This window comes from Procambarus clarkii, chromosome 51 (assembly GCF_040958095.1).
Source record: "Procambarus clarkii isolate CNS0578487 chromosome 51, FALCON_Pclarkii_2.0, whole genome shotgun sequence".
In the NCBI taxonomy this organism is placed as follows: Eukaryota; Metazoa; Arthropoda; class Malacostraca; order Decapoda; family Cambaridae; genus Procambarus; species Procambarus clarkii.
In genome coordinates, this window is record NC_091200.1 from 10,865,347 (window position 1) to 10,885,629 (window position 20,283).

Below are 20,283 nucleotides of genomic sequence, written 5' to 3' on the forward strand. Positions count from 1 at the left end.
GTTGGGATAGCTACTCGACCAGTTAACAGTTCGCGCCTGTTGGTGGTACTGTTGCAAGGCCAGCTCGTAGTTCCCGCCTCTTGGCACAGTTGCACAGCCAATTCGATCGTGTTTCTCACTCGTTTCCAGAACTTCATGGTCTTATAATTCTTTCTGTCTGTTGGTCCCTGAGTTTACAGCTATAAACTATTTAAATGTTTTAATAATCATCGACAGTTTATAAAGTAAACTTCGTTTAAATATTACAGGAATGTTGATCAGTGTAAACTGGTGAAAACCTCGCTCTTTCGCTAAACATTACAAATTTTGTTTTACGAGCTCGCGGGATGTAGCCAGCGTTATCAGCGACTGATTGTCATGCAAAACTGTGAATAACAACAGCGATCATTGCTGCGCCCTGCCTCCATGCACGTATTTGATGCCCTGCCTCCATGCACGTACTTGATGCCCTGCCTCCATGCACGTACTTGATGCCCTGCCTCCATGCACGTATTTGATGCCCTGCCTCCATGCACGTACTTGATGCCCTGCCTCCATGCACGTATTTGATGCCCTGCCTCCATGCACGTACTTGATGCCCTGCCTCCATGCACGTACTTGATGCCCTGTCTCCATGCACGTACTTGATGCCCTGCCTCCATGCACGTACTTGATGCCCTGCCTCCATGCACGTACTTGATGCCCTGCCTCCATGCACGTACTTGATGCCTTGCCTCTATACACGTACTTGATGCCCTGTCTCCATGCACGTACTTAATGCCCTGCCTCCATGCACGTACTTGATGCCCTGCCTCCATGCACGTACTTGATGCCCTGCCTCCATGCACGTATTTGATGCCCTGCCTCCATGCACGTACTTGATGCCCTGCCTCCATGCACGTACTTGATGCCTTGCCTCTATACACGTACTTGATGCCCTGCCTCCATGCACGTACTTGATGCCTTGCCTCTATACACGTACTTGATGCCCTGCCTCCATACACGTACTTGATGCCCTGCCTCCATACACGTACTTGATGCCCTGCCTCCGTGCATATTGTTCAGAGTAATTTTTATAATAGATTACATTTTCACAAAAATATGTTTTCAAACAAGCCTTCAAAGAAAATATTTTCAATAACCAAAACTAAATAGCACACCTAAAAATTGCTCTAATATACACACTATTTCTTTTTTGGGGGAAAGGGGGTGGAATAATTGCCCCACCCTTAATTGCTCCTCTTTTTTGACTAATAAAGACAGTTAAATTGACCAACTATATACCCTTACTTACCTTAATATTTTTGAATAGTGGAATGGAAATGATGTCTTCTTGGTCCTTCAATATATCTCTGATTATATAAGCTTCTATCACTACTCCAGTGGAATTGTCTGGGTGTGAAGATAGTCTTCTTGGTAGAGGTAATTCAGTTGCTGGTATGGTTACAGTAGTACAAATATTAGTCTGGGTTTAACTAGGCCCACGCCGCCTGGAGTCGTGTTGCTGTTCTTCAGTAGTCTTGTCTAGTATTTACACTCTCCTGGAGACCCACATGTCCCTTTATGGGTAAGGTAAGGTAAGGTAATTATCAGGAGAGGGCACTAAGTCATTACGACTGTATAGCACTTGGAAGGGATAGGATAACAATTATACGGTGCCCAACCACTAAAGGCACAACCCTTCCTCACACTAGGTTGTTTAAAGCACTGGCCGTCCTCCCCAGACGCATTCATCAGTTTTAACAATGTGTATTAAAAATTGGTTTGTTCTCATATATAAATTAATATTACTATACATGAAAATTATATGTATAGTTAGGCGTAGGTTAGGTGTTTAGGTTCTGTTGGCGATTATTAGTATTTGAAGTACGTTGGTGAAGCATTTTAGAATTATGGTTCGAACAGAGGACGTGAGCGAAGCACTTGTTCCGGAAATGTTTAGACGTCGGGTCATTCCATCTCAAATCACCAAAAAGTCACCTATGTCTCCCACTCGACCCTCTCCAAATGTCATGAAATTTTGTAGTAAGATAGCCCTAGACCCCAAATGACACTTTGCAAAATATTAGAGCTCAATCTGCTTAGGTTCTTAAATAACAGGTCCATATTGAATGGGCTCTCGTCCTGTTAATGCGTAAATACCACAAAAATTACCAACTTTGACCCTTTGTTAAATCACTAGTGCCCAGAGGTGTGTGAAATTTGGCACACCAGGGCAACTTTTGGTGCGGAATACAACAGCGTGATCAAAAAAGTAGTTTGGGTAGCCATTCAGCTACAATCCATGCTAATATATCTCAAAATATCTCAATATCCGTCATTCCCAATTTGGTTTTGAATGACACCATTGGATAGAGCAGATTTTTCTGTACAAGAGTAACTTTCATTTGGAGGACGGCTGGTTTATGAATGAAAAACAATTTACACACCATTCACAACCGATGACGTCCGAACACTTCCAGAAGATATGCTTCGCTGACGACTTTTGTTCGAACTACAACGCTTTAAATGCTTTACCCACATACTACAAATACAAATAATCGCGAACAGAACCTAAACACCTAACCTAACCTAACGCCTAAATATGCACAATATGCTAATATATAATATTAATTTATATTTGAGAAAATTTATTTTGAATGAACAGTATGTTAAAATTGATGAATGCGTCTTTGGGGGGTCGACCGCTGGATAGAATGGACTTGGTCTAAGGACAAGTTGCTATAACTGCTTCACCCACGTACTTCAAATACAAATAATTGCCAACAAAACCTGAACACCTAACTATACATAGAATTTATATATAAGAACAAACCAAATTTTAATACACTATGTTAAAATCGATGAAATGCGTCTGGGGAGGACAGTTGCATTCATTTAAACAGCCTTGTGTGAGGACGGGTTGACCATCCAGTCCAAGTGGTTGGGCTGTAAGAGGCTACCAGGAATTATTTAATCTGGCTTCATTACAATTTTTACTGCTAACAGCCATCCATTTTTACTATTGGCTATTTACATAATTTATTTAAGATTAGAACAAAGTATGAAGTTGTAACAGCTATTATCTATTTAATTTCATGAGACTTGACAATTATTGATACTCCTGTGTTCAAATATGCTTTGAGGACTTAAGATCCACATGCAATATGCAGCATTTACCCATGGAAAATTTATTATACCTCTGGGTGAATCATTATTACTTATATTCCAGCTGCCTCGACAAAGCTAAAATATGTTTACATCAAGGAACAGTCTTTTCATACCTGCATTCCCACCTAATGTTGCTGTGGAATATACACACTGGTGTATGGTTTATCATCTAAGAATTGGATTGAGATGCATATTTAGATTTAGGTGCTATTTCTTAGAATCCAGTAGAAAGGACACACACTGTATTGTATTAGTATCTTAGGGTTTTCTCATATAAATCTGGCTATTATTGAGAATTTCCCACACACACACAAATTCATTGCAGGCCTAAATACATTATCCTTTAAAGTTGATGTCCTCCGTCCATGTTCTTGTAAATTACTTGTACATAAATTATTCAACACAAATACTATAGTGTATGAACTAAACGAAATAAAAATGATCATGTACACATCCAAGGCCAACGCTACGAGACCTTGGCCACAAGTGGAGGTGGTGGCAATATATTGAGTCTGGCGATGACAGATCCGACTGCAGGGCCCGCCACCTCCCTACCTTCTAAACATCACTAACCATATAAAGATATTTGTATTTTAATTTTCCTTATATTTTGCATCCAAAATAATAATTTTGGAAGGACGAAATATATTTGTGTGTAGAGGCACAAATGAGTACCGTAAATCCTTAACCACACATTGGTGGTTAAATTGTTTTGTACAATGTATTATGTAGTACCTAGGTGTTTGAGATGGTTAAACCCATCCTCTTAAAATTACATCAGTTTTTGCTTGTATGTGCACTATGGCCAAAAATGAACATAATTTAAAATTAAATCGACTCATGAAAGTGACATACTGTCCCAGTTTCTGCTTTGAGTCCTTCAGCTTACTCGGTTAGGTTAGGAGAGGAAACTTTCAATTAACAGTTTTCATGACTTTTTGAAACCTTAGAACTTCTTGCCCTCCAAACCTATCAGAGGACCTTGAACTTGCTGTTTTGGAGAAAAAATCCAAAATTGATTTAAAATTATTTTTCATTTTCAAATGAAGTCTATTTTCGGCCATACGGGCAAACGGACAAATTCAGAAATAATTTGTAAGAGGACAAGTTGAATGGTTATGGTAGATATTTAGCAAAACAATATAATAATGTTAGAGTACCTTGCACAAAGAACTTTGAACATAAATATTATAATTATTTTTGTATTTGTTGTTGGGAGGATGGGGTGAATTACCCAATTTGCAACCATGAATTGAATGCAATTAATTCCAATTCCTATCTAAAGTGGCAAGAGTAAAGACAACTCTTGGCATTCAGTGGAAAAAAAATAAAATTTTTGTCCACTATTTCTTATTCTGTAGTAATAATCACATCTATTTTGTATTTAAATTATTTTATCTTTTGCAATAAAGATAAATACGGATGCATTTAAAATTAAATTGATTATTCAAACACACAATACCTGCATTATGGAACTTTTCACTTAACATGTTGTGCAGAAAATACAAAAAATGTGAAACCTTCAATTCTAGGGAAACAGAAAATATGCATAAAGGATGAAAAGATCGTAGCACAAGTCATTTTAAGATCAAACAATATCCTTCTGTCTGGGGTTCTGTATATTATTCTATTAAGGAAAATTAAAGAGCCAAGGCAGTGATGACCAACTATGTACGCGCACATGCCACAAACTCTCAAATCGGGTAACAAACTGCACATGATCAAGCAATCCACTAGGAGGAATCTTATGTTTAATTTGACCAAATAAAATCCTTTCCATGTGCAAAATCACGATAATTTTAGTGACATGTTGAATTAGCTTCAGTATATACTCAATAGTGTAAACCTTTTAATATTCTGGATTGTATTACAAAAGAGGTAATTTACGTTAGGCAATTATTAGCAATACACTTTCCAAGTGATATTTACACTGAACATAAGGCAATAAGCCTAAACTATACAAATAAAAAATATAAATCAGGAACCCGGATAGGAACAAAATAGAGCATTACAACTGCAGCTTGTATTAAAATGCATTTAATCATCAGTTAAACAGTTATAATTTGTGATAGAGCTATAAAAATTCCCATATTTTCATTACATTCTTACAGAAAGATGGAGGAACAGGAAAAACAAATATATTCAATTGTTACAGGATTTTCTTAAAATGGAATACAGTAAAAATACACTAGCAGGTGCAACATATCTAACAATACATACTCAGTTTTGCATTATATTAACAACACAATGAAGGACAGTGCCAAACCAAACTGGTCCCATAAAAATCAAACAAGAAAATTGCTAAAAAGCATATGATTAGTCTAATTTTGCTCAATTTCAAACTTTATGGGTTTGGGAGTCAATATTTGTATTTACCTAAAGTTGTTGTGGAAGAGAATTTACATGATGGGAGACGACAGCTTCCTAAGATGAGTGAACTTAGTGATCAGGCAAGTGCAGACAATTTGCAAGGCTGTTTGTTTGAATTAGATTTTAACCTGATGTAAATTTATAGAATAAAGACTGCATCACAATTAACCCACATCATTTCTTACAAAAAAAAAAAAGAAAAAAAAAAGAGGCACAAACAATAGAGTAGATTTGGCTTATTACTAAAAATTTATCTTTTAACAACTATATATATATACAGTAGCCCCAAAAATTTGCCCAGAAATCTGTTTTTAAATTAAACATATAATGTTTCTTAATTTTACATTTGAATGTAATTCAGGAAATAAATATTTCAGAAAGTACTCTGAATATTAGCTTCAGTACTGCTTAATACAAACCCAAAATTACAGTAATTATGAAATACACACCCATGATGCTTTCATTGTTAACAAACCAAACAAGGTGATTTTCTCTGATAAAATACAGCAGTACTGTACTTACAAATAAACTATAATATACTCTGGCAGTTTACTCCACCCATCCCTTATATAATTTGTATATAAAAACAAAGTAATTTAAAACAAAAATGTTTATCTATTGACATCAGTGACATACCCGATCTGATTGGGAACTGTGTAATGATGATTACAAAAGTGCTATATTTCAGCTATTCAAATACTGTATCACTGATGAGATGTATCTCATCAGATGATGCTATCAAGATCAATATACACGTATTTGGCATAGTCAATCTATGTCTCATGCCCACAGCACGAGTCAAGCCAAACCGATGGATCCCCATACTGTTAAAAAAGCAGCATTGATCAGAGCCAGTTCAGAATGTTTCAGTGATATCACACTTAGCTATCCACACGCTGCTTATCACTTGCTTTACTCAAAAATTAGCCTAGTTTGCTTTTTTGTACTCTATTCTTTCCACTTTGACTTCATCCCCAACAAGTTGGTAGACATAGGTGACGACTGTAGAGCTCTGAATATCCATCAACACAAATGATGGTGTAATTTCTCTGAAAAAGAGAGGATATTATGAATAACAGATTGCATATTATAATAAGGACAGTAATAACACACAAATCACAATGGGGTGATGCATCAAATGAACAAATCCACAAGGGCCGTGACGAGGGCTTGAACCTACGTCCAAGAGGATCCCAGACTCTGCCTTAAACGACCAAACTACGACATGGTGAAAGAATTGCAACCGGGAAATCATCTTGACCTACCAGGGGTCCTGCAGTCTGAGAGACAAACCCAGTTTTTACACAATTCCCCCATGCACCCGAGCTCTGTCAATAAGCTGTTCTACCTCTTCGCCCCTTACTTCATTACACACAGAAATCACAATAGCGTGATACATCAAATGAACAAATCCACAAGGGCCGTGACGCGGGTTCTTTTACCATGTCGTAGCTCAGTCGATTAAGGCAGCGTCTGAGATCATCTCTGACATGGGTTTGAACCCTTGTCATAGCCCTTGTGGATTTGTTCAAGAACAGTAATAACTTTCAAATACATGACCTGTGATGCAGGTCAAATATTTAACCTTGCATTAAACCAAACCTTATAGTATAGTATTTCATTAATGTTCTTAGGCAAAACTAGGATTCAAACACCAGGATTTTAGTTTTTGTAATAAAACTTATTTTGGTATCAAAATAATGTAAAGTACAACATATCAGCCAAAATCCACATATTTTTATAATGAATATTTTATAAATGTAAGTATTTGTGACATTCACAGACCTAATATTATTGCACACAAACTGACCATGTGGTTTCTGTGTATGAATGCAGGTTGACCTCTTGTTACTCAAGCAAGTTGCACATTTTTCTTTGGTCGCATTATTACTTGTGTGATAAAAAATGCAGTCAAGCAAGAGTATAAAGGTTGAATCAGATAAGGGTTCAAGGAACTTTCTTATCAAGGACAATTAGGGTGAATATGAAAAAGGTCATCATGATTGGGAAGGGTAGAGGCTAGCAGACAGGTGTGACACTGGGACTAGTACCGTTTCTAACATGAAATAGGAAACAAATAATGGAGTTTGTCGGTAAGAGACAGCAGTGGTGGTAAAAGTTCCGAATTAAAGACCTTGAGGCCAAAAATTAAACATTAAATGTAATGAAATGTCCTCTTTTGGTAGTGCCCTCATGCAACAAAACCAAGCAACTGCTTGAAGAAAATTAGACACCCAAAAATACTGAGACAAATGGGCATTGCTAAACTGAAAGCACTGTGACCAAAATGCAGCTCGGGTTCCTTGTGGTCCCAGCCAACCTGCCCCCTCCCCCCCATGAGCAAGCCAAACCAAACTCCACCCCACAGGGAAAGAAGGAACAGGGCAAGGATGGGGAGCTACTAAAGCCCCCACCAGAAAAGCAGGTTTCATCACATTCAATGCTTGATTTCAGGAAGAACTCCATCTGCCCCTCCTTGGCAGAAGAGACCATCATTTCTGAAAAATAGTAATAAATGGAAAATTGCCGCCTGGGCTTTCCCATGGAAGAAAACGGCAGAACAACATTAGTTGCACATTGAATACCCAAGAACATTGGGGCCGAGAGAAATCCAGTAAGTAGCACAAGGGCAACACCCTGTTGGAGAACCAAAAGCCCCAGAATAGTAATTAGCTGTGGACATGTTGGCAGAAAAAGTCATCAGGTCAACAAAGTTCCGAACATCACTTTTTTTCGTTTTCTGAATGGTTCTTCAGGCAGGGAGAAAGTGTCTGCTGCCAGCTTTCCCAAGAGGTCCCGAGGGGTTGGCGGGTCTTGGTGGACTCCCAGTTTGTGCTCAGGGAGTTGTGAGCAGCTGGCCTCAGCTCTGCTGGGGGACAGGAAGACTTTTTCCGTTTTTGCCCATATGGTACAAGTTTGGGCGGGGCGGTGTTTTTGCCTTGACTGTTCTCTGTCGGGTAGGGCCCAGTGCTTGCCTTCCTGAGGGACTCCAAAGGGTCCCTAATCATCTGCCCATCAGTGTACAATATTTATTCGCCGTAAGGTGCATTCATTTCTGCCAACTAGTAATGTTCATTTAGCCATATGGCTTTGCAATTTAACCTTCAAGAGTACACAGGGATAATGCATCACATCAGATGAAGCAGTAGGGTCCAGCATAAAATTTAAATGTCCAGCATAGAAAATGGGTCACCCATACATTGCCCAGGGTTGATAGTAAACAGTGGCCATTTTGAAAATACATCCTGTGTAGGCTGATTTGGCAGAAAGGCCTCGGTGTCTCTCTAGCAAACATGTGTAATGCATCAGTGTCTGGCTTAAGCCGTCACGTTGTTGCTCGCTCCAAACATATGCCGATTGATGACGAAACTCAGGATGAACTTTTCTCAACTGATGTGAAAAATATCAGGAATGATTCTGATTTTGATGAGAATTATGCCAAAGGCTCCAGTAAAACTGATACAGACAGCGATAACACAGAAGCACGTGTTACTGTTCCGAGGGTAAGGCATGCTCCACCACTACCTTGGTACCCTCACTCAAAAACATTACAGTAATGCCACCAGCAGACCTGCCCTGTAAGTCTGTGCCACTTGATGTTCCTGAAGACCCTGAACATGTCGAAGATGACTCGCTTTAAGGAATTTATGACATGGAATCTGAGAGTAGTTGTTAGCATTCCTGTGGCAGGTGCTAGTTGTGTACGTGCTGCCTTTCACCCGAGGCTGGCTTCCTTCACGACCCAGCAGAAGGAAGAATTTTAATTATTAATTACAATAATTATTATTATTATAATTATTATAATAATAAAATTAATAATTATATTATTAATTGTGGCAAGTGGCAATAATTATTAATTGGTAAAATTAGTGGCAATAATAATTGTGGCAAGTGGCAATAATTACTAATTATTGCAACTGTCTACCATCAAGTGATGGTAGACAGTAGCAAAGTCAATAAAGCAACAAAAGCAGCAGTGTATAAACCCGATAGTGTCGTGGACAATAACACAAACATGCACTTGGTTGATAAATTTTACATGGTGGTTGGCGTTGTTGAGTGTGTACGAAAAACCGTGAAGTGGACAAAGAAAATGTTTAGCCATGCTAAACAATCATAATATGTACATGGTGAAATCAGGCAATAAACCATCCATGCATATGTTTAGTCTTGCTGTTTTGACAATATTACTAACAACATTCAGCAAAGACATTCATGTTCATTATTATTTATTATATGTTTATTAAATTGATTTAACCTCTGATTTATTTCAATCAGAGGCATTCTCGCCCCCAACGTTGCCTTATGCTGCTCCAGACAGACTGGCTTTCAAGGACGGCTTTTTGCAACACAAAATAAGAGTTTTTACCACCTTCAGGAAGCCGTGTAAAAGGCCAATGTGAGTGCAATGTTCGCAACAATACACAGGAGGAGACCAAAGGTATGCAAGATGGTCTCAACATGATGCAGTGTGTGGGGTACAGCTCCACTGACTATCACACCCTTCAGAATTTTTGAGTGCTATATATTGAAGCATAAACATATAAATAACGAGCGAGCGAGTGTACACAAGTGTAAAATATTAATATTTGTTATGAAATTTACTGTAAAACAAGACACATTGGTGTGCATGTAAAGTGATGCATGTAATTATGTGTATTGATTTTCTAAGTTTTATTATATTAAAACGTCAAGTGATACAACACTGAACAATTTGCGCGAAAAAAGTTTTAATAAAATACATGCAATACGACGTAAACAAAATCAAAAGAAATTAATGCATGGCAACTCTTGGCAATTGTGTGGCCCATGGGACCTGTCTGGGATGCTTGCTCTTTGAGCGAACATGTAATGATGAACATCATAGGCCTATTTTTCAAACCTGCTGCAGCCACGTTAAGTCGATTTGGATTTTTTCTTTATTCTTCCTATGGTAAGGGAATGCATTCTAACATATTTAGAAGAGACATTTTTGTTGTTTAGAATTGATATTTTAAGTGCATCTGGGTGTTGAATGGCACACCCAGTGGCACATAAAATGGCACAATACCTGGGCTGTGCCATTTATCAGTGGAACAGCCCAGGGGTTAATCTTGGCTACAGTACTTACCCATCCATAGGACTGTATGATCCTGTAGCCGAGCCTGGATTGATAAAGAACCGAGATTCTGCTTCAAATGCTTCAAACTTGTGTGTGTGCCCTGAGATAAGGATGTCAGCATCCAGCTGTCTTGCAATGAGGGAGAGGGCTGCTGGATCTCCCCAAGGAACTACTTGATGTCCATGACACATACCAATACGAAACTGTCCAACTGTCACCACTTTCTGCTCGGGATAACTGGTCTGCAACATTAAATAAAAATACATACATCTAAGATTTCATACTACAGTTCTTCTTAAAAGATAAATTAGTATAACATTAAATTATTATTTATATTAAAATTAATATTCAACTAGTTTAATGTGCTGATACATTCCAAAACACACATTTTCAAGAACTTTATTGTAAAATTGGATACATTCCAGAACTAAGAACTTTGTTATAATCAAGATTTTAATACTATACTATATATGAAACAAAATATATTTTATTGACAAAATACACACACCCTTTCCACCACATCCCACAGGATGGGTATGGGGTGCATAATAAAGAATATATTGAATTGGTGCGAGAGTAGACAGGGATGTACAGTGACACCTTATCTTACGAATGCCCCTCTTTACGAACTTTTAGGGTTACAAGCGCAATTTCTTTGTAAAATCCAAATCGGGTTACGAACTTTGCCTTGGGTAACGTAGTTTGATATGCGTGTGGCCGATTTAGTGCGTGGTGACACAGCGCCCGCGCCTCAGTGCCTTCCACTTAGTGATAATCGTGGCTGAATTCTTTGTAAAGAACGTGTTTTTTGGATTTTTGGGTATTTGAACATAAAAGTAATTATTATATATTTTGCCATCGGTTCCAAGAAAGTCAGTGGTAAGGTTCAAACTAAGAAAATAGTTGTGAGTAGAGACCCTACCTCATTAAGAAAATGTGTGAAGTATGGGAAGAATTGCAAAGTTTTGTTGAAAAAATGCACCCAGATAAAACTGTAGCAGGCCGTTGCATTGACCTTTTAAATGACAATGTGATGTCTCACTACAGACAAGTGTTAAAATGTAGGAAAAAACAAATGTCTTTAGATAGATTCTTACTAAGACAAGCAAGCAGTGAGCCACAACCACGTCCTAGTGGTACTCCTGCAAAATGTAGGAGAGAGAGTACCCCAGAGAAGTCATCACTGCCTGATGTTATAATGGAAGGGGGCTCCCCTTGCAAGCACTAACACCTCTCCTCCTCTTCCCCCCTCCTCACCGTCTTCCATATGCAAAGAAGTCATCAATAACGGTCAGCAATAATTTTTATATACAGTACTTTAGTACTGAAGATTTGAGTGAATTAGGTATAAAATTTACTTTAAAGTTAATATTTCTGGGAGTGTGGAACGGATGAATTAAATTTACATTATTTCTTAGGGGAAAATTCGCTTCGGTTTACGGATTTTTGGGTTACGAACCATCTCTGGGAACGGATTAAATTCGTAAGCCAAGGTACCACTTATGGGGTGCATAATAAAGAAAGGAATTGAAAAATTGAACTGGAGCAGGAGTAGACAGGGATGTATATCAACCTAGATCTTCATTTCTGACCTATGAAACTTGCTTATTTCCATAGACTAGGTCTAACTGATCACGTGAACAGAGTCACGAAGTTAGTACATGGCCCACATTCAGCACTGACAACATGGATTTTTCCACACATCCCTGATGGATCATTCCAGCCCATTATATTTTAGAAGGCTTATCCATAGATTCAAAACTTTTCCAAGCACAGCTTTCAAACTGACCACTTAACTGTGACCCTCAACTGCAGCTAGGTGACAGTACAGTATCACATGAAAAACAGTTTTCTGACTGCCCACCTCAAATTCTTCCAGATTAGTTCAACATAATTGAAACAATGGCAGAAACCAGATGCCAATCTGGCATTGGTTTCTGCCAGATTGGTTGCACTCAGGCTGGCAGAAACTACTCCACCTCAGTTAAAATACAGTACAGTACTGTACTTCTTTTTCAACATTCAGCAAGTTTATGCTATCCATAAAGGATGATCACCATAGGAAAGGAGGCTATGGACACAAAAGTGCAAGGAAAGCTAGATACAAGGCCCCAGCCAAGGGCCAACAAAACATGAACAGTCTGACTAATGCACGAGCCTCCTGTGTAACCTGTGTAAGAAATCCTCCAGAACCTTGTATACCACATACGTAAGGCCAATCCTGGAGTATGCAGCCCCAGCATGGAGCCCCATACCTTGTCAAGCACAAGACGAAGCTGGAAAAAGTTCAGAGGTATGCAACTAGGCTAGTCCCAGAACTAAGAGGCACGAGTTACAAGGAAAGGCTGCATGAACTGTACCTCACGTCACTGGAAGACAAGAGCTCAAGAAGACATGATCACCACATACAAAATTCTCATGGGAATTGATGGTAGATAAAAATGGATTATTTAACACAGGTGGCACACACACACACACACACACACACACACACACACACACACACACACACACACAAGGGGACACAGGTGAAACCTTAGTACCCAAATGAGCCACAGACACATTAGAAAGAACTTTCAGTGTCAGAGTAGTTAGTAAATGGAATGCACTAGGAAGTGATGTGGTGGAGGCTGACTCCTTACATAGTTCCAAATGCAGATATGATGTAGCTTGAGATGCTCAGAAATCTGTACACCAATAGATTGACAGTTGAGAGGCGGGACCAAAGAGCCAAAGCACAACCCCCCCCCCTACAAGCACAACTGAGTACAAGCAAGCAACCACACACACACAATAAAATTTTACAAAAAGGCAAACCAACAAAATCATTAGAGAAAGGGGTAGAGAAGAATAAGGAGAGGAAACATGTTCCTGAAAATTGCATACACCAACATAAATGGAGTGAGATCAAAGATACTGGAGTTAATTGATGTAATACAGCTGCAGACACCAGACATTGTTGCATTCACGAAGACAAAACTTGATATTTTAAATGAGGTCATATTACCAAGGGGCTACTCAGTTTGGAGACGGGACATAAAAATTAGGAAAGTCAGTGGCGTTGCTGTGCTGGTGAAAGAACACCTAAAGGTAAATGAAACAATGATTGCTAATCCAGGAGAAGTTGACATAATAGCACTAGAGATCTGCAATCAGGATGATAAACTAAAAATAATAAATGCATATAGTCCACCGCCATACAACACATGGTCAATGGAGGAGCTGGATAATAAAGGAGAGGGGCTTATAACAATAATGAGAGAGATTATAGAGAGAGCTGATAGAGATAGATCATGACTGTTGGTAGTCGGCGACTTCAACTTGAAATCCATAGACTGGGAGGCATATGAAGCTAGAACAGAGGATTTTTGGACTTGATTCGTAAACCTCATCCTGGAAACATTCATGTATCAACATGTTAAACAAGCTACGAAGATGAGGAAAGGGGATGTTCCCTCCATGCTGGATTTGATATTTACCAGGAAAGAGGAAGAGATATTTGACATTCAGTACCTCCCTCCCTTGGGTAAAAGTGACCAAGTCTTTTTGGGAATAAAGTATGCAATGCATTATAATCTGGAAGAAAATGAGGTCGAAGCAGTTGAAAAACCTGATTTCAGGAGAGGTCATTATGGGGAACTCAGACATTTCTTTAAGGAATTTTACTGGAAAGATGCTGTTAGGACATGAAGTATATGAGATGTATGTCAAGTTTAGTGAAATATATGATAAAGGCACAACAAAATTGATACCAAAGTAGAGATGCAGAACTAGGAAACAGATTGGTTCAACAGAAATTGCAAGATGGCCAGAGACCAAAAGACACAAAATGGAATCAATATAGGAAGAGGCCAAACTCCCAAACATACCTGTGATAAAAAGATGCGAGAAACAACTACACGGCAGTGAGGAGAGAGGCAGAAAGAAATTTTGAGATTGCGGACAAATGTAAAACAGAACCAGATCTATTCTATAAATTCATAAACAACAAATTGCAGGTAAAGGATAATATTCAGAGGTTGAAAATGGGAAATAGATTCACGGAAAATGAAAAAGAAATGTGTGAAACATTAAATGAAAAGTGCCAAAGTGAGTTTGTACAAAATGAAATCTTCAGGGAACCAGACAATAAGAATTCCAGAGAACAACATAGAGCACATAGAGGTGTCTAGAGACGAAGTGGAAAAAATGCTCAAGGAGCTAAGTAAGAACAAAGCTGTTGGCCCAGATGGAATTTCACCACGAGTTCTGAGAGAATGTGCACCTGAACTCAGCACTCCACTTCAGCTGATTTTTCAAGCATCTCTGTGTACAGGAGTTGTAGCTGATGTGTGGAAAAAGGCTAACATAGTTCCAATCTACAAAAGTGGCTGCAGGGAAGACCCCCTCAATTATAGACCTGTACCACTGACAAGTGTAATATTCAAAATATTGGAAAAAATAATTAAAACTAAATGGATAGAACACCTGGAGAAAAGATATATCAGACAGACAGTATGGTTTTCGATCTGGAAGATCCTGTGTAACGAATTTACTCAGTTTCTATGATCGAGCCACAGAGATTTTACTGGAAAGAGATGGTAGGGTTGACTGCATCTATCTGGACCTAAAAAAGGCTTTTGACAGTTTCACATAAGAGATTGTTCTGAAAACTGGAACATATTGGAGGGGTGACAGGCAAGCGTCTAACATGGATGAAAAATTTCCTAACCGATAGAAAAATGAGGGCCGTAATCAGAGGCAATGTATCGGATTGGAGGAATGTCACAAGTGGAGTACCACAGGGTTCAGTTCTTGCAGTGGTAATGTTCATTGTCTACATAAATGATCTACTAGATGGAATACAGAATTATGTGAACACGTTTGCTGATGATGCTAAGATAATAGGGAAGATAAGAAACCTAGATGATTGTCATGCCCTTCAAGAAGACCTGGATCAAATAAGTATATGGAGCACCACTTGACAAATGGAATTTAATGTGAATAAATGCCATGTTATGGAATGTGGAATTGGAGAACAGACCCCACACAACCTATAAATAATGTGAGAAATCTTTAATGAATTCTGACAAAGAAAGGAATCTAGGGGTGGTTCAAGACAGAAAACTGTCACCTGAGGACCTCATTAAGAACAAATTGTGTGAGGAGCCTATGCTACACTTTCTAACTTCAGAATTGCTTTTAAATACATGGATGGAGAAATACTAAAGAAATTGTTCACGACTTTTGTTAGACCAAAGCTGGAATATGCAGCGGTTGTATGGTGCCCATATCTTAAGAAGCACATCAACAATCTGGAAAAAGTCCAAACATATGCCACTAAGTGGCTCCCAGAACTGAAGGACAAGAGCTACGAGGAGAGATTAGAGGCATTAAATATGCTAAAACCAGAAGATAGAAGAAAAAGTGGCGATATGATCACTACATACAAAATAGTAACAGGAATCGATAATACTGATAGGGAAGAATTCCCGAGACCCGGAACTTCAAGAACACGAAGTCATAGATTTAAACTAACGAAACAAAGCTGCCAGAGAAATATAAAATTCACTTTTGTAAACAGAGTGGTAGATAGTTGGAACAAGTTAGGGGAAAAGGTGGAAGAGGCTAAAACCATCAGTAATTTCAAAGCGTTATATGACAGTGCTAGGGAGATGGGACACACAAGCGTAGCTCTCATCCTTTAACTACACTTAGGTAATTACACACACAACCACAAAAAAAAACAAAATGAATAACAAACAAGAAAAATATTGCAGTGAATGTAAAATCACTTTTGTATTTTTTATATTCTGGAGATGTGGATATATAATGTAGTCCAATCAGATACTCATGTCTACTGCTCAACACTACACATCTACCACATTCCTTTATACTGTAACTATAAATATATATTAATATCAATTACTCAGTATTTTTAATTAATGCTCACTGTTTGAAAAAAAAATTATGGTAAAAGATGCAAAAATGTTTTGAAATAAATTCTTTACATTATTTGTCATTTTAAATTGTTAGTCTCACCTCATCAAAGTCTCCTCGAACAACATGTACGTCTGCTGCCAGAGTTTTAAGGTAGTCATAACTCTCCTTGGTGCAGAGGTTTCCAGTGCAAAGGATGTGCTGAATACGACCTGGTACAAGCAACTTCTTAAATTTTGCTGGCAGTGAACTCATTCGGTGAGGAATATGGAGATCTCCCAACACAAGAACAAGCTGTGGAATATAATTGGTTGAATTATGTAGCTGTTTGTACAATTTTACATGGCAATGGAAAGAAACAATTTCAGTTTTTCTATATTTAATTTAGGCCAACCTGTTGTCTAATTTTAAATATATACAATCCTATAGCCTTTCTCAATGCCTCGTTTTCTAATCATGTAAATTACATCATGGATGTACAAACTCTAAATTTAACTGGACTAAAATCTACCCATATGTTTGGCACCTGGTTTCCATTGGAACTGCCTCTTTACCTGGTGTTTAATGCCATGTTTTTCTTTTATAAATTTTCCTGGCTATTCTACGTGTTGCTGTATTTCTTTTATCGGTACAGAATATTAAGCATATTTCAACGGCTTTGCTGCTCTGGCCTGGACAAGAATTTTATTCCTCTCATACTAATGCTTACTAATACTTATGAATTCCTCTATCTGACTTTAGACTAACTAGGCACGAGTCTACAGCAGTGTATTTCTATATTTCAAGATACAATACACTCTAGAAAATAGCTACCATACATGAATTTGATATTAATATATCTACTTATTAGGCTTGATGTGTGTGTCACTCAAACACAAACTTGATAATGGTCCAGGATGGACCCAAATGTTGTTTCTTCATCTTCTGATGTGTGGTTTGATCTTCATACCTTCAGCCACATTATTGTAACATCATCTGCAGGCTTATACTGAACTATAGTGTTTATACTATAGGGTATTGGGTCTACAGCAGTAGACCAAAGTGTGTTGAAGTGTCAGTTGGGTCCCGAGAAATCTAGGTAATAAAAGTTACTGTAAATACAACAATTACTTCAAAATGAGCATTTAAAATTGTTCTACAAGGAATAGGGTAAAGGTGTCAATCTCTAAACACTACAAAATTACTGACAATTTTAATGGACTAAAAGTCAATCTTTGAACCTACTGATCCCCAAGCCTTATCCCAACACGCTTGGTGTCACAGCCCTAATGTCGCCTATGAAGAACCAGGATGAGAATCTGACTCATTCTATGAGGTGAGCAAAAAACAACCATATAACCTGGGAAAAAATGCAAGAGAAAGTGTAAGTACAACAAAATGTGCAACTGTTGAAGAGTGACACACACACCAAGGAAAACAAGGTATATAATCATTGCCACATGATAATTTCCTTAATTCAGACGTGCCCAACCTCCACCAGATGGCAGTTTTCTTGACCGTTTTGTTGCTTGTTCACCACCTGCCTAATGTTACTGTGGGTGTTAGAAGGGGATTGACCAGGCCTACCGATTCATATTTTAAATTGTTAATTTGTTGGTGATAAAGATAAGAATGAATCTGTGTAGTACCCTGTGAATGAGACAACTGTTTAGGTGATCAGTTCTAGTTGTAAACTATGTGAACATATAATGTTAGAACACACTCCCCAACATTATATCTTTGACGGCCAAGTTACCAAAGACTTCATACCAAATGGTATGAGAGAATTTGAGCTCTAACTGTTTAATACACTCACGGACATTAGAAGTTGATATTTTGTGCTGCATAGTAATGGCCATTTGCTTTTCTTTTTCCTAATGGTAACATTACCATACCAAGTTCTATCACTCAATAACCCTACTGGGGCTAATCCTGGTCACAAATATATGGTTAAATTTCCCAGCGCCGGCGAGAAACAAAATGGGCAGAGTTTCTTTTACCCTGATGCCCCTGTTACCTAGAAGTAAATAGGTACCTGGGAGTTAGACAACTGTTATGAGCTGCTTCCTGGGGGTGTGCGGTGGTGGTGGTGGGGAGGATCTTAGTAGTTAGTAACAGTCGATTGATTGACTGTTGAGTGGCTGGCCCAAGGAGCAGAGCTCATCCCCCGCAAGCACAACTAGGTGAGTACAGTGGTTACTTCTAACATACCAACCTAACACTGGCCTGTTAGTGATAAGTCTTAAGAGAAGGGTCTCTCAACTAGCTCTCTCTGCTTCATGATACCAACACACCCACCACCAAACAACAATACCACACGCTCAAGCTTACACAGCTAGTAAGACTATAGAAAATTCAGGTAAATCGTGGTAAAATACTGACCATGGTGACGAGTGGGAGGACACGATTGTTTTGATCACAAGGTCCTGGGAACTGCCGCCTCCCCGTCTGTAATCAGGAAAACACCCGTTAAATATTTCAAGATCATTTCAATAAGAAATTTAATCAACAAACAAAAAAACTTTATACATAAAATATATTTGCTATATTTTGGAGTATATACATGTCAATACTATTGATAATAATATTGAGTAAAATATTAGAGGGTATATAGAGGGGGCATATGGTCGTTTCGCACACGTGACAATTAGCCTATTTTCTGTTTTGTTAAAACCGTATATTTTATTTATATATATACAAGAGTTCTTACATTCTTGTACAGCCACTAGCACGCATAACGTTTCGGGCAAATCCTTAATCCTAATATTCCCCGGAATACGACCCGCCAAAACATTTAACCAATTTTACTGTTGGGTAAACAGAGGCTACAGTTAAGGATTGACGTGGGGTTGCCATATCCAAATTGCTGAAAGTAGCGAGTTGATGGTCTAAACGTAGCGAATTTGTAATAGGAGTAGCTCAATTTTTTGTCTAGTGACTGATACGGGTAATATATTTTGATATATAGAGTACTCTACATGATAATTGTTTTATTATTATTATTATTATTATTATACTAATTTACACTAAAATCATTGTAGGTAGATGCCCGAAATGCTGTGCATATTAGTTGCTTTAGGCATAGTATGCACTACTACGCCTAAAGCAACTAATATGCTTTAGCTAAACTAATAAGTGACACCCCCAGAGCCCGACCAGTTATTTAACCGGAGTTCGACCAGTTATTTAACCGGAGCCCGACTAGTTGTGTAACCGGAGCCCGACCAGTTGTGTAACCGGAGCCCGACCAGTTGGATAACCTCAGCCTAGCAGGTATACATCTCACCTAACCCCCCACCAAGCAAAACAGTTCCAGAGCCCAACCAAACTCCATTCCTAGCACGATTAAACGAAAATCTCCTAAAGCCCTACCATAACCCCTCCACTTGCCTTAGAAACAAACTATGGAGCAATAACATTAAAAAATGAGCTTTGTACGAAAAGGAAACCCGGATTTCTAGCAAACATATAAACATAGAGCCCTAGTAAACAAACCTGGAGCACAAGTACACAAACAACCCCTAGAGCTCAACCATGCATGAACCGGAGCCTGACCATGCATAACCTGAAGCCCAACAATTAAGTCACACCCCCGGAGTTATGTAACCGGAGCCTGAACCAGTTGTGTAAACGGACCCCGACCAGTTGTGTAACCGCAAGCCTAGCATGAACGAACCAAACAAACAATTCAAAACAAACATCTGAAGCACAACCATGCACGAACGGAAGCCCGACCATGCACAACCCGAAACCCAAGTGACACCCCCGGAGCCCGACCAGTTATT

At 38.6% G+C, this 20,283-nt stretch overlaps 1 protein-coding gene across 5 annotated transcripts in view; it reads right to left on the reverse strand.

Annotated features, from left to right (window-relative positions):
• Positions 1-5,270: 5,270 nt before the first annotated feature.
• Positions 5,271-20,283, reverse strand: part of LOC138351898 (vacuolar protein sorting-associated protein 29-like) — a 20,192-nt gene continuing 5,179 nt past the window's right edge. The window contains exons 2-5 of one of the 5 annotated variants that reach the window (XM_069304003.1): positions 18,881-18,946; positions 16,622-16,813; positions 10,610-10,842; positions 5,271-6,548 (exon numbers count right to left, since the gene is read on the reverse strand). In XM_069304003.1, coding sequence (XP_069160104.1) covers positions 6,428-6,548; positions 10,610-10,842; positions 16,622-16,813; positions 18,881-18,883 — 549 coding nt within the window. In that variant the 5' untranslated portion in view covers positions 18,884-18,946 and the 3' untranslated portion in view covers positions 5,271-6,427. Of the gene's footprint in view, positions 6,549-10,609; positions 10,843-16,621; positions 16,814-17,468; positions 17,496-18,533; positions 18,557-18,713; positions 18,737-18,829; positions 18,947-20,283 lie in introns of those variants that run through there. The other 4 variants (XM_069304004.1, XM_069304005.1, XM_069304006.1 and 1 more) reach the window with 4 other exon arrangements.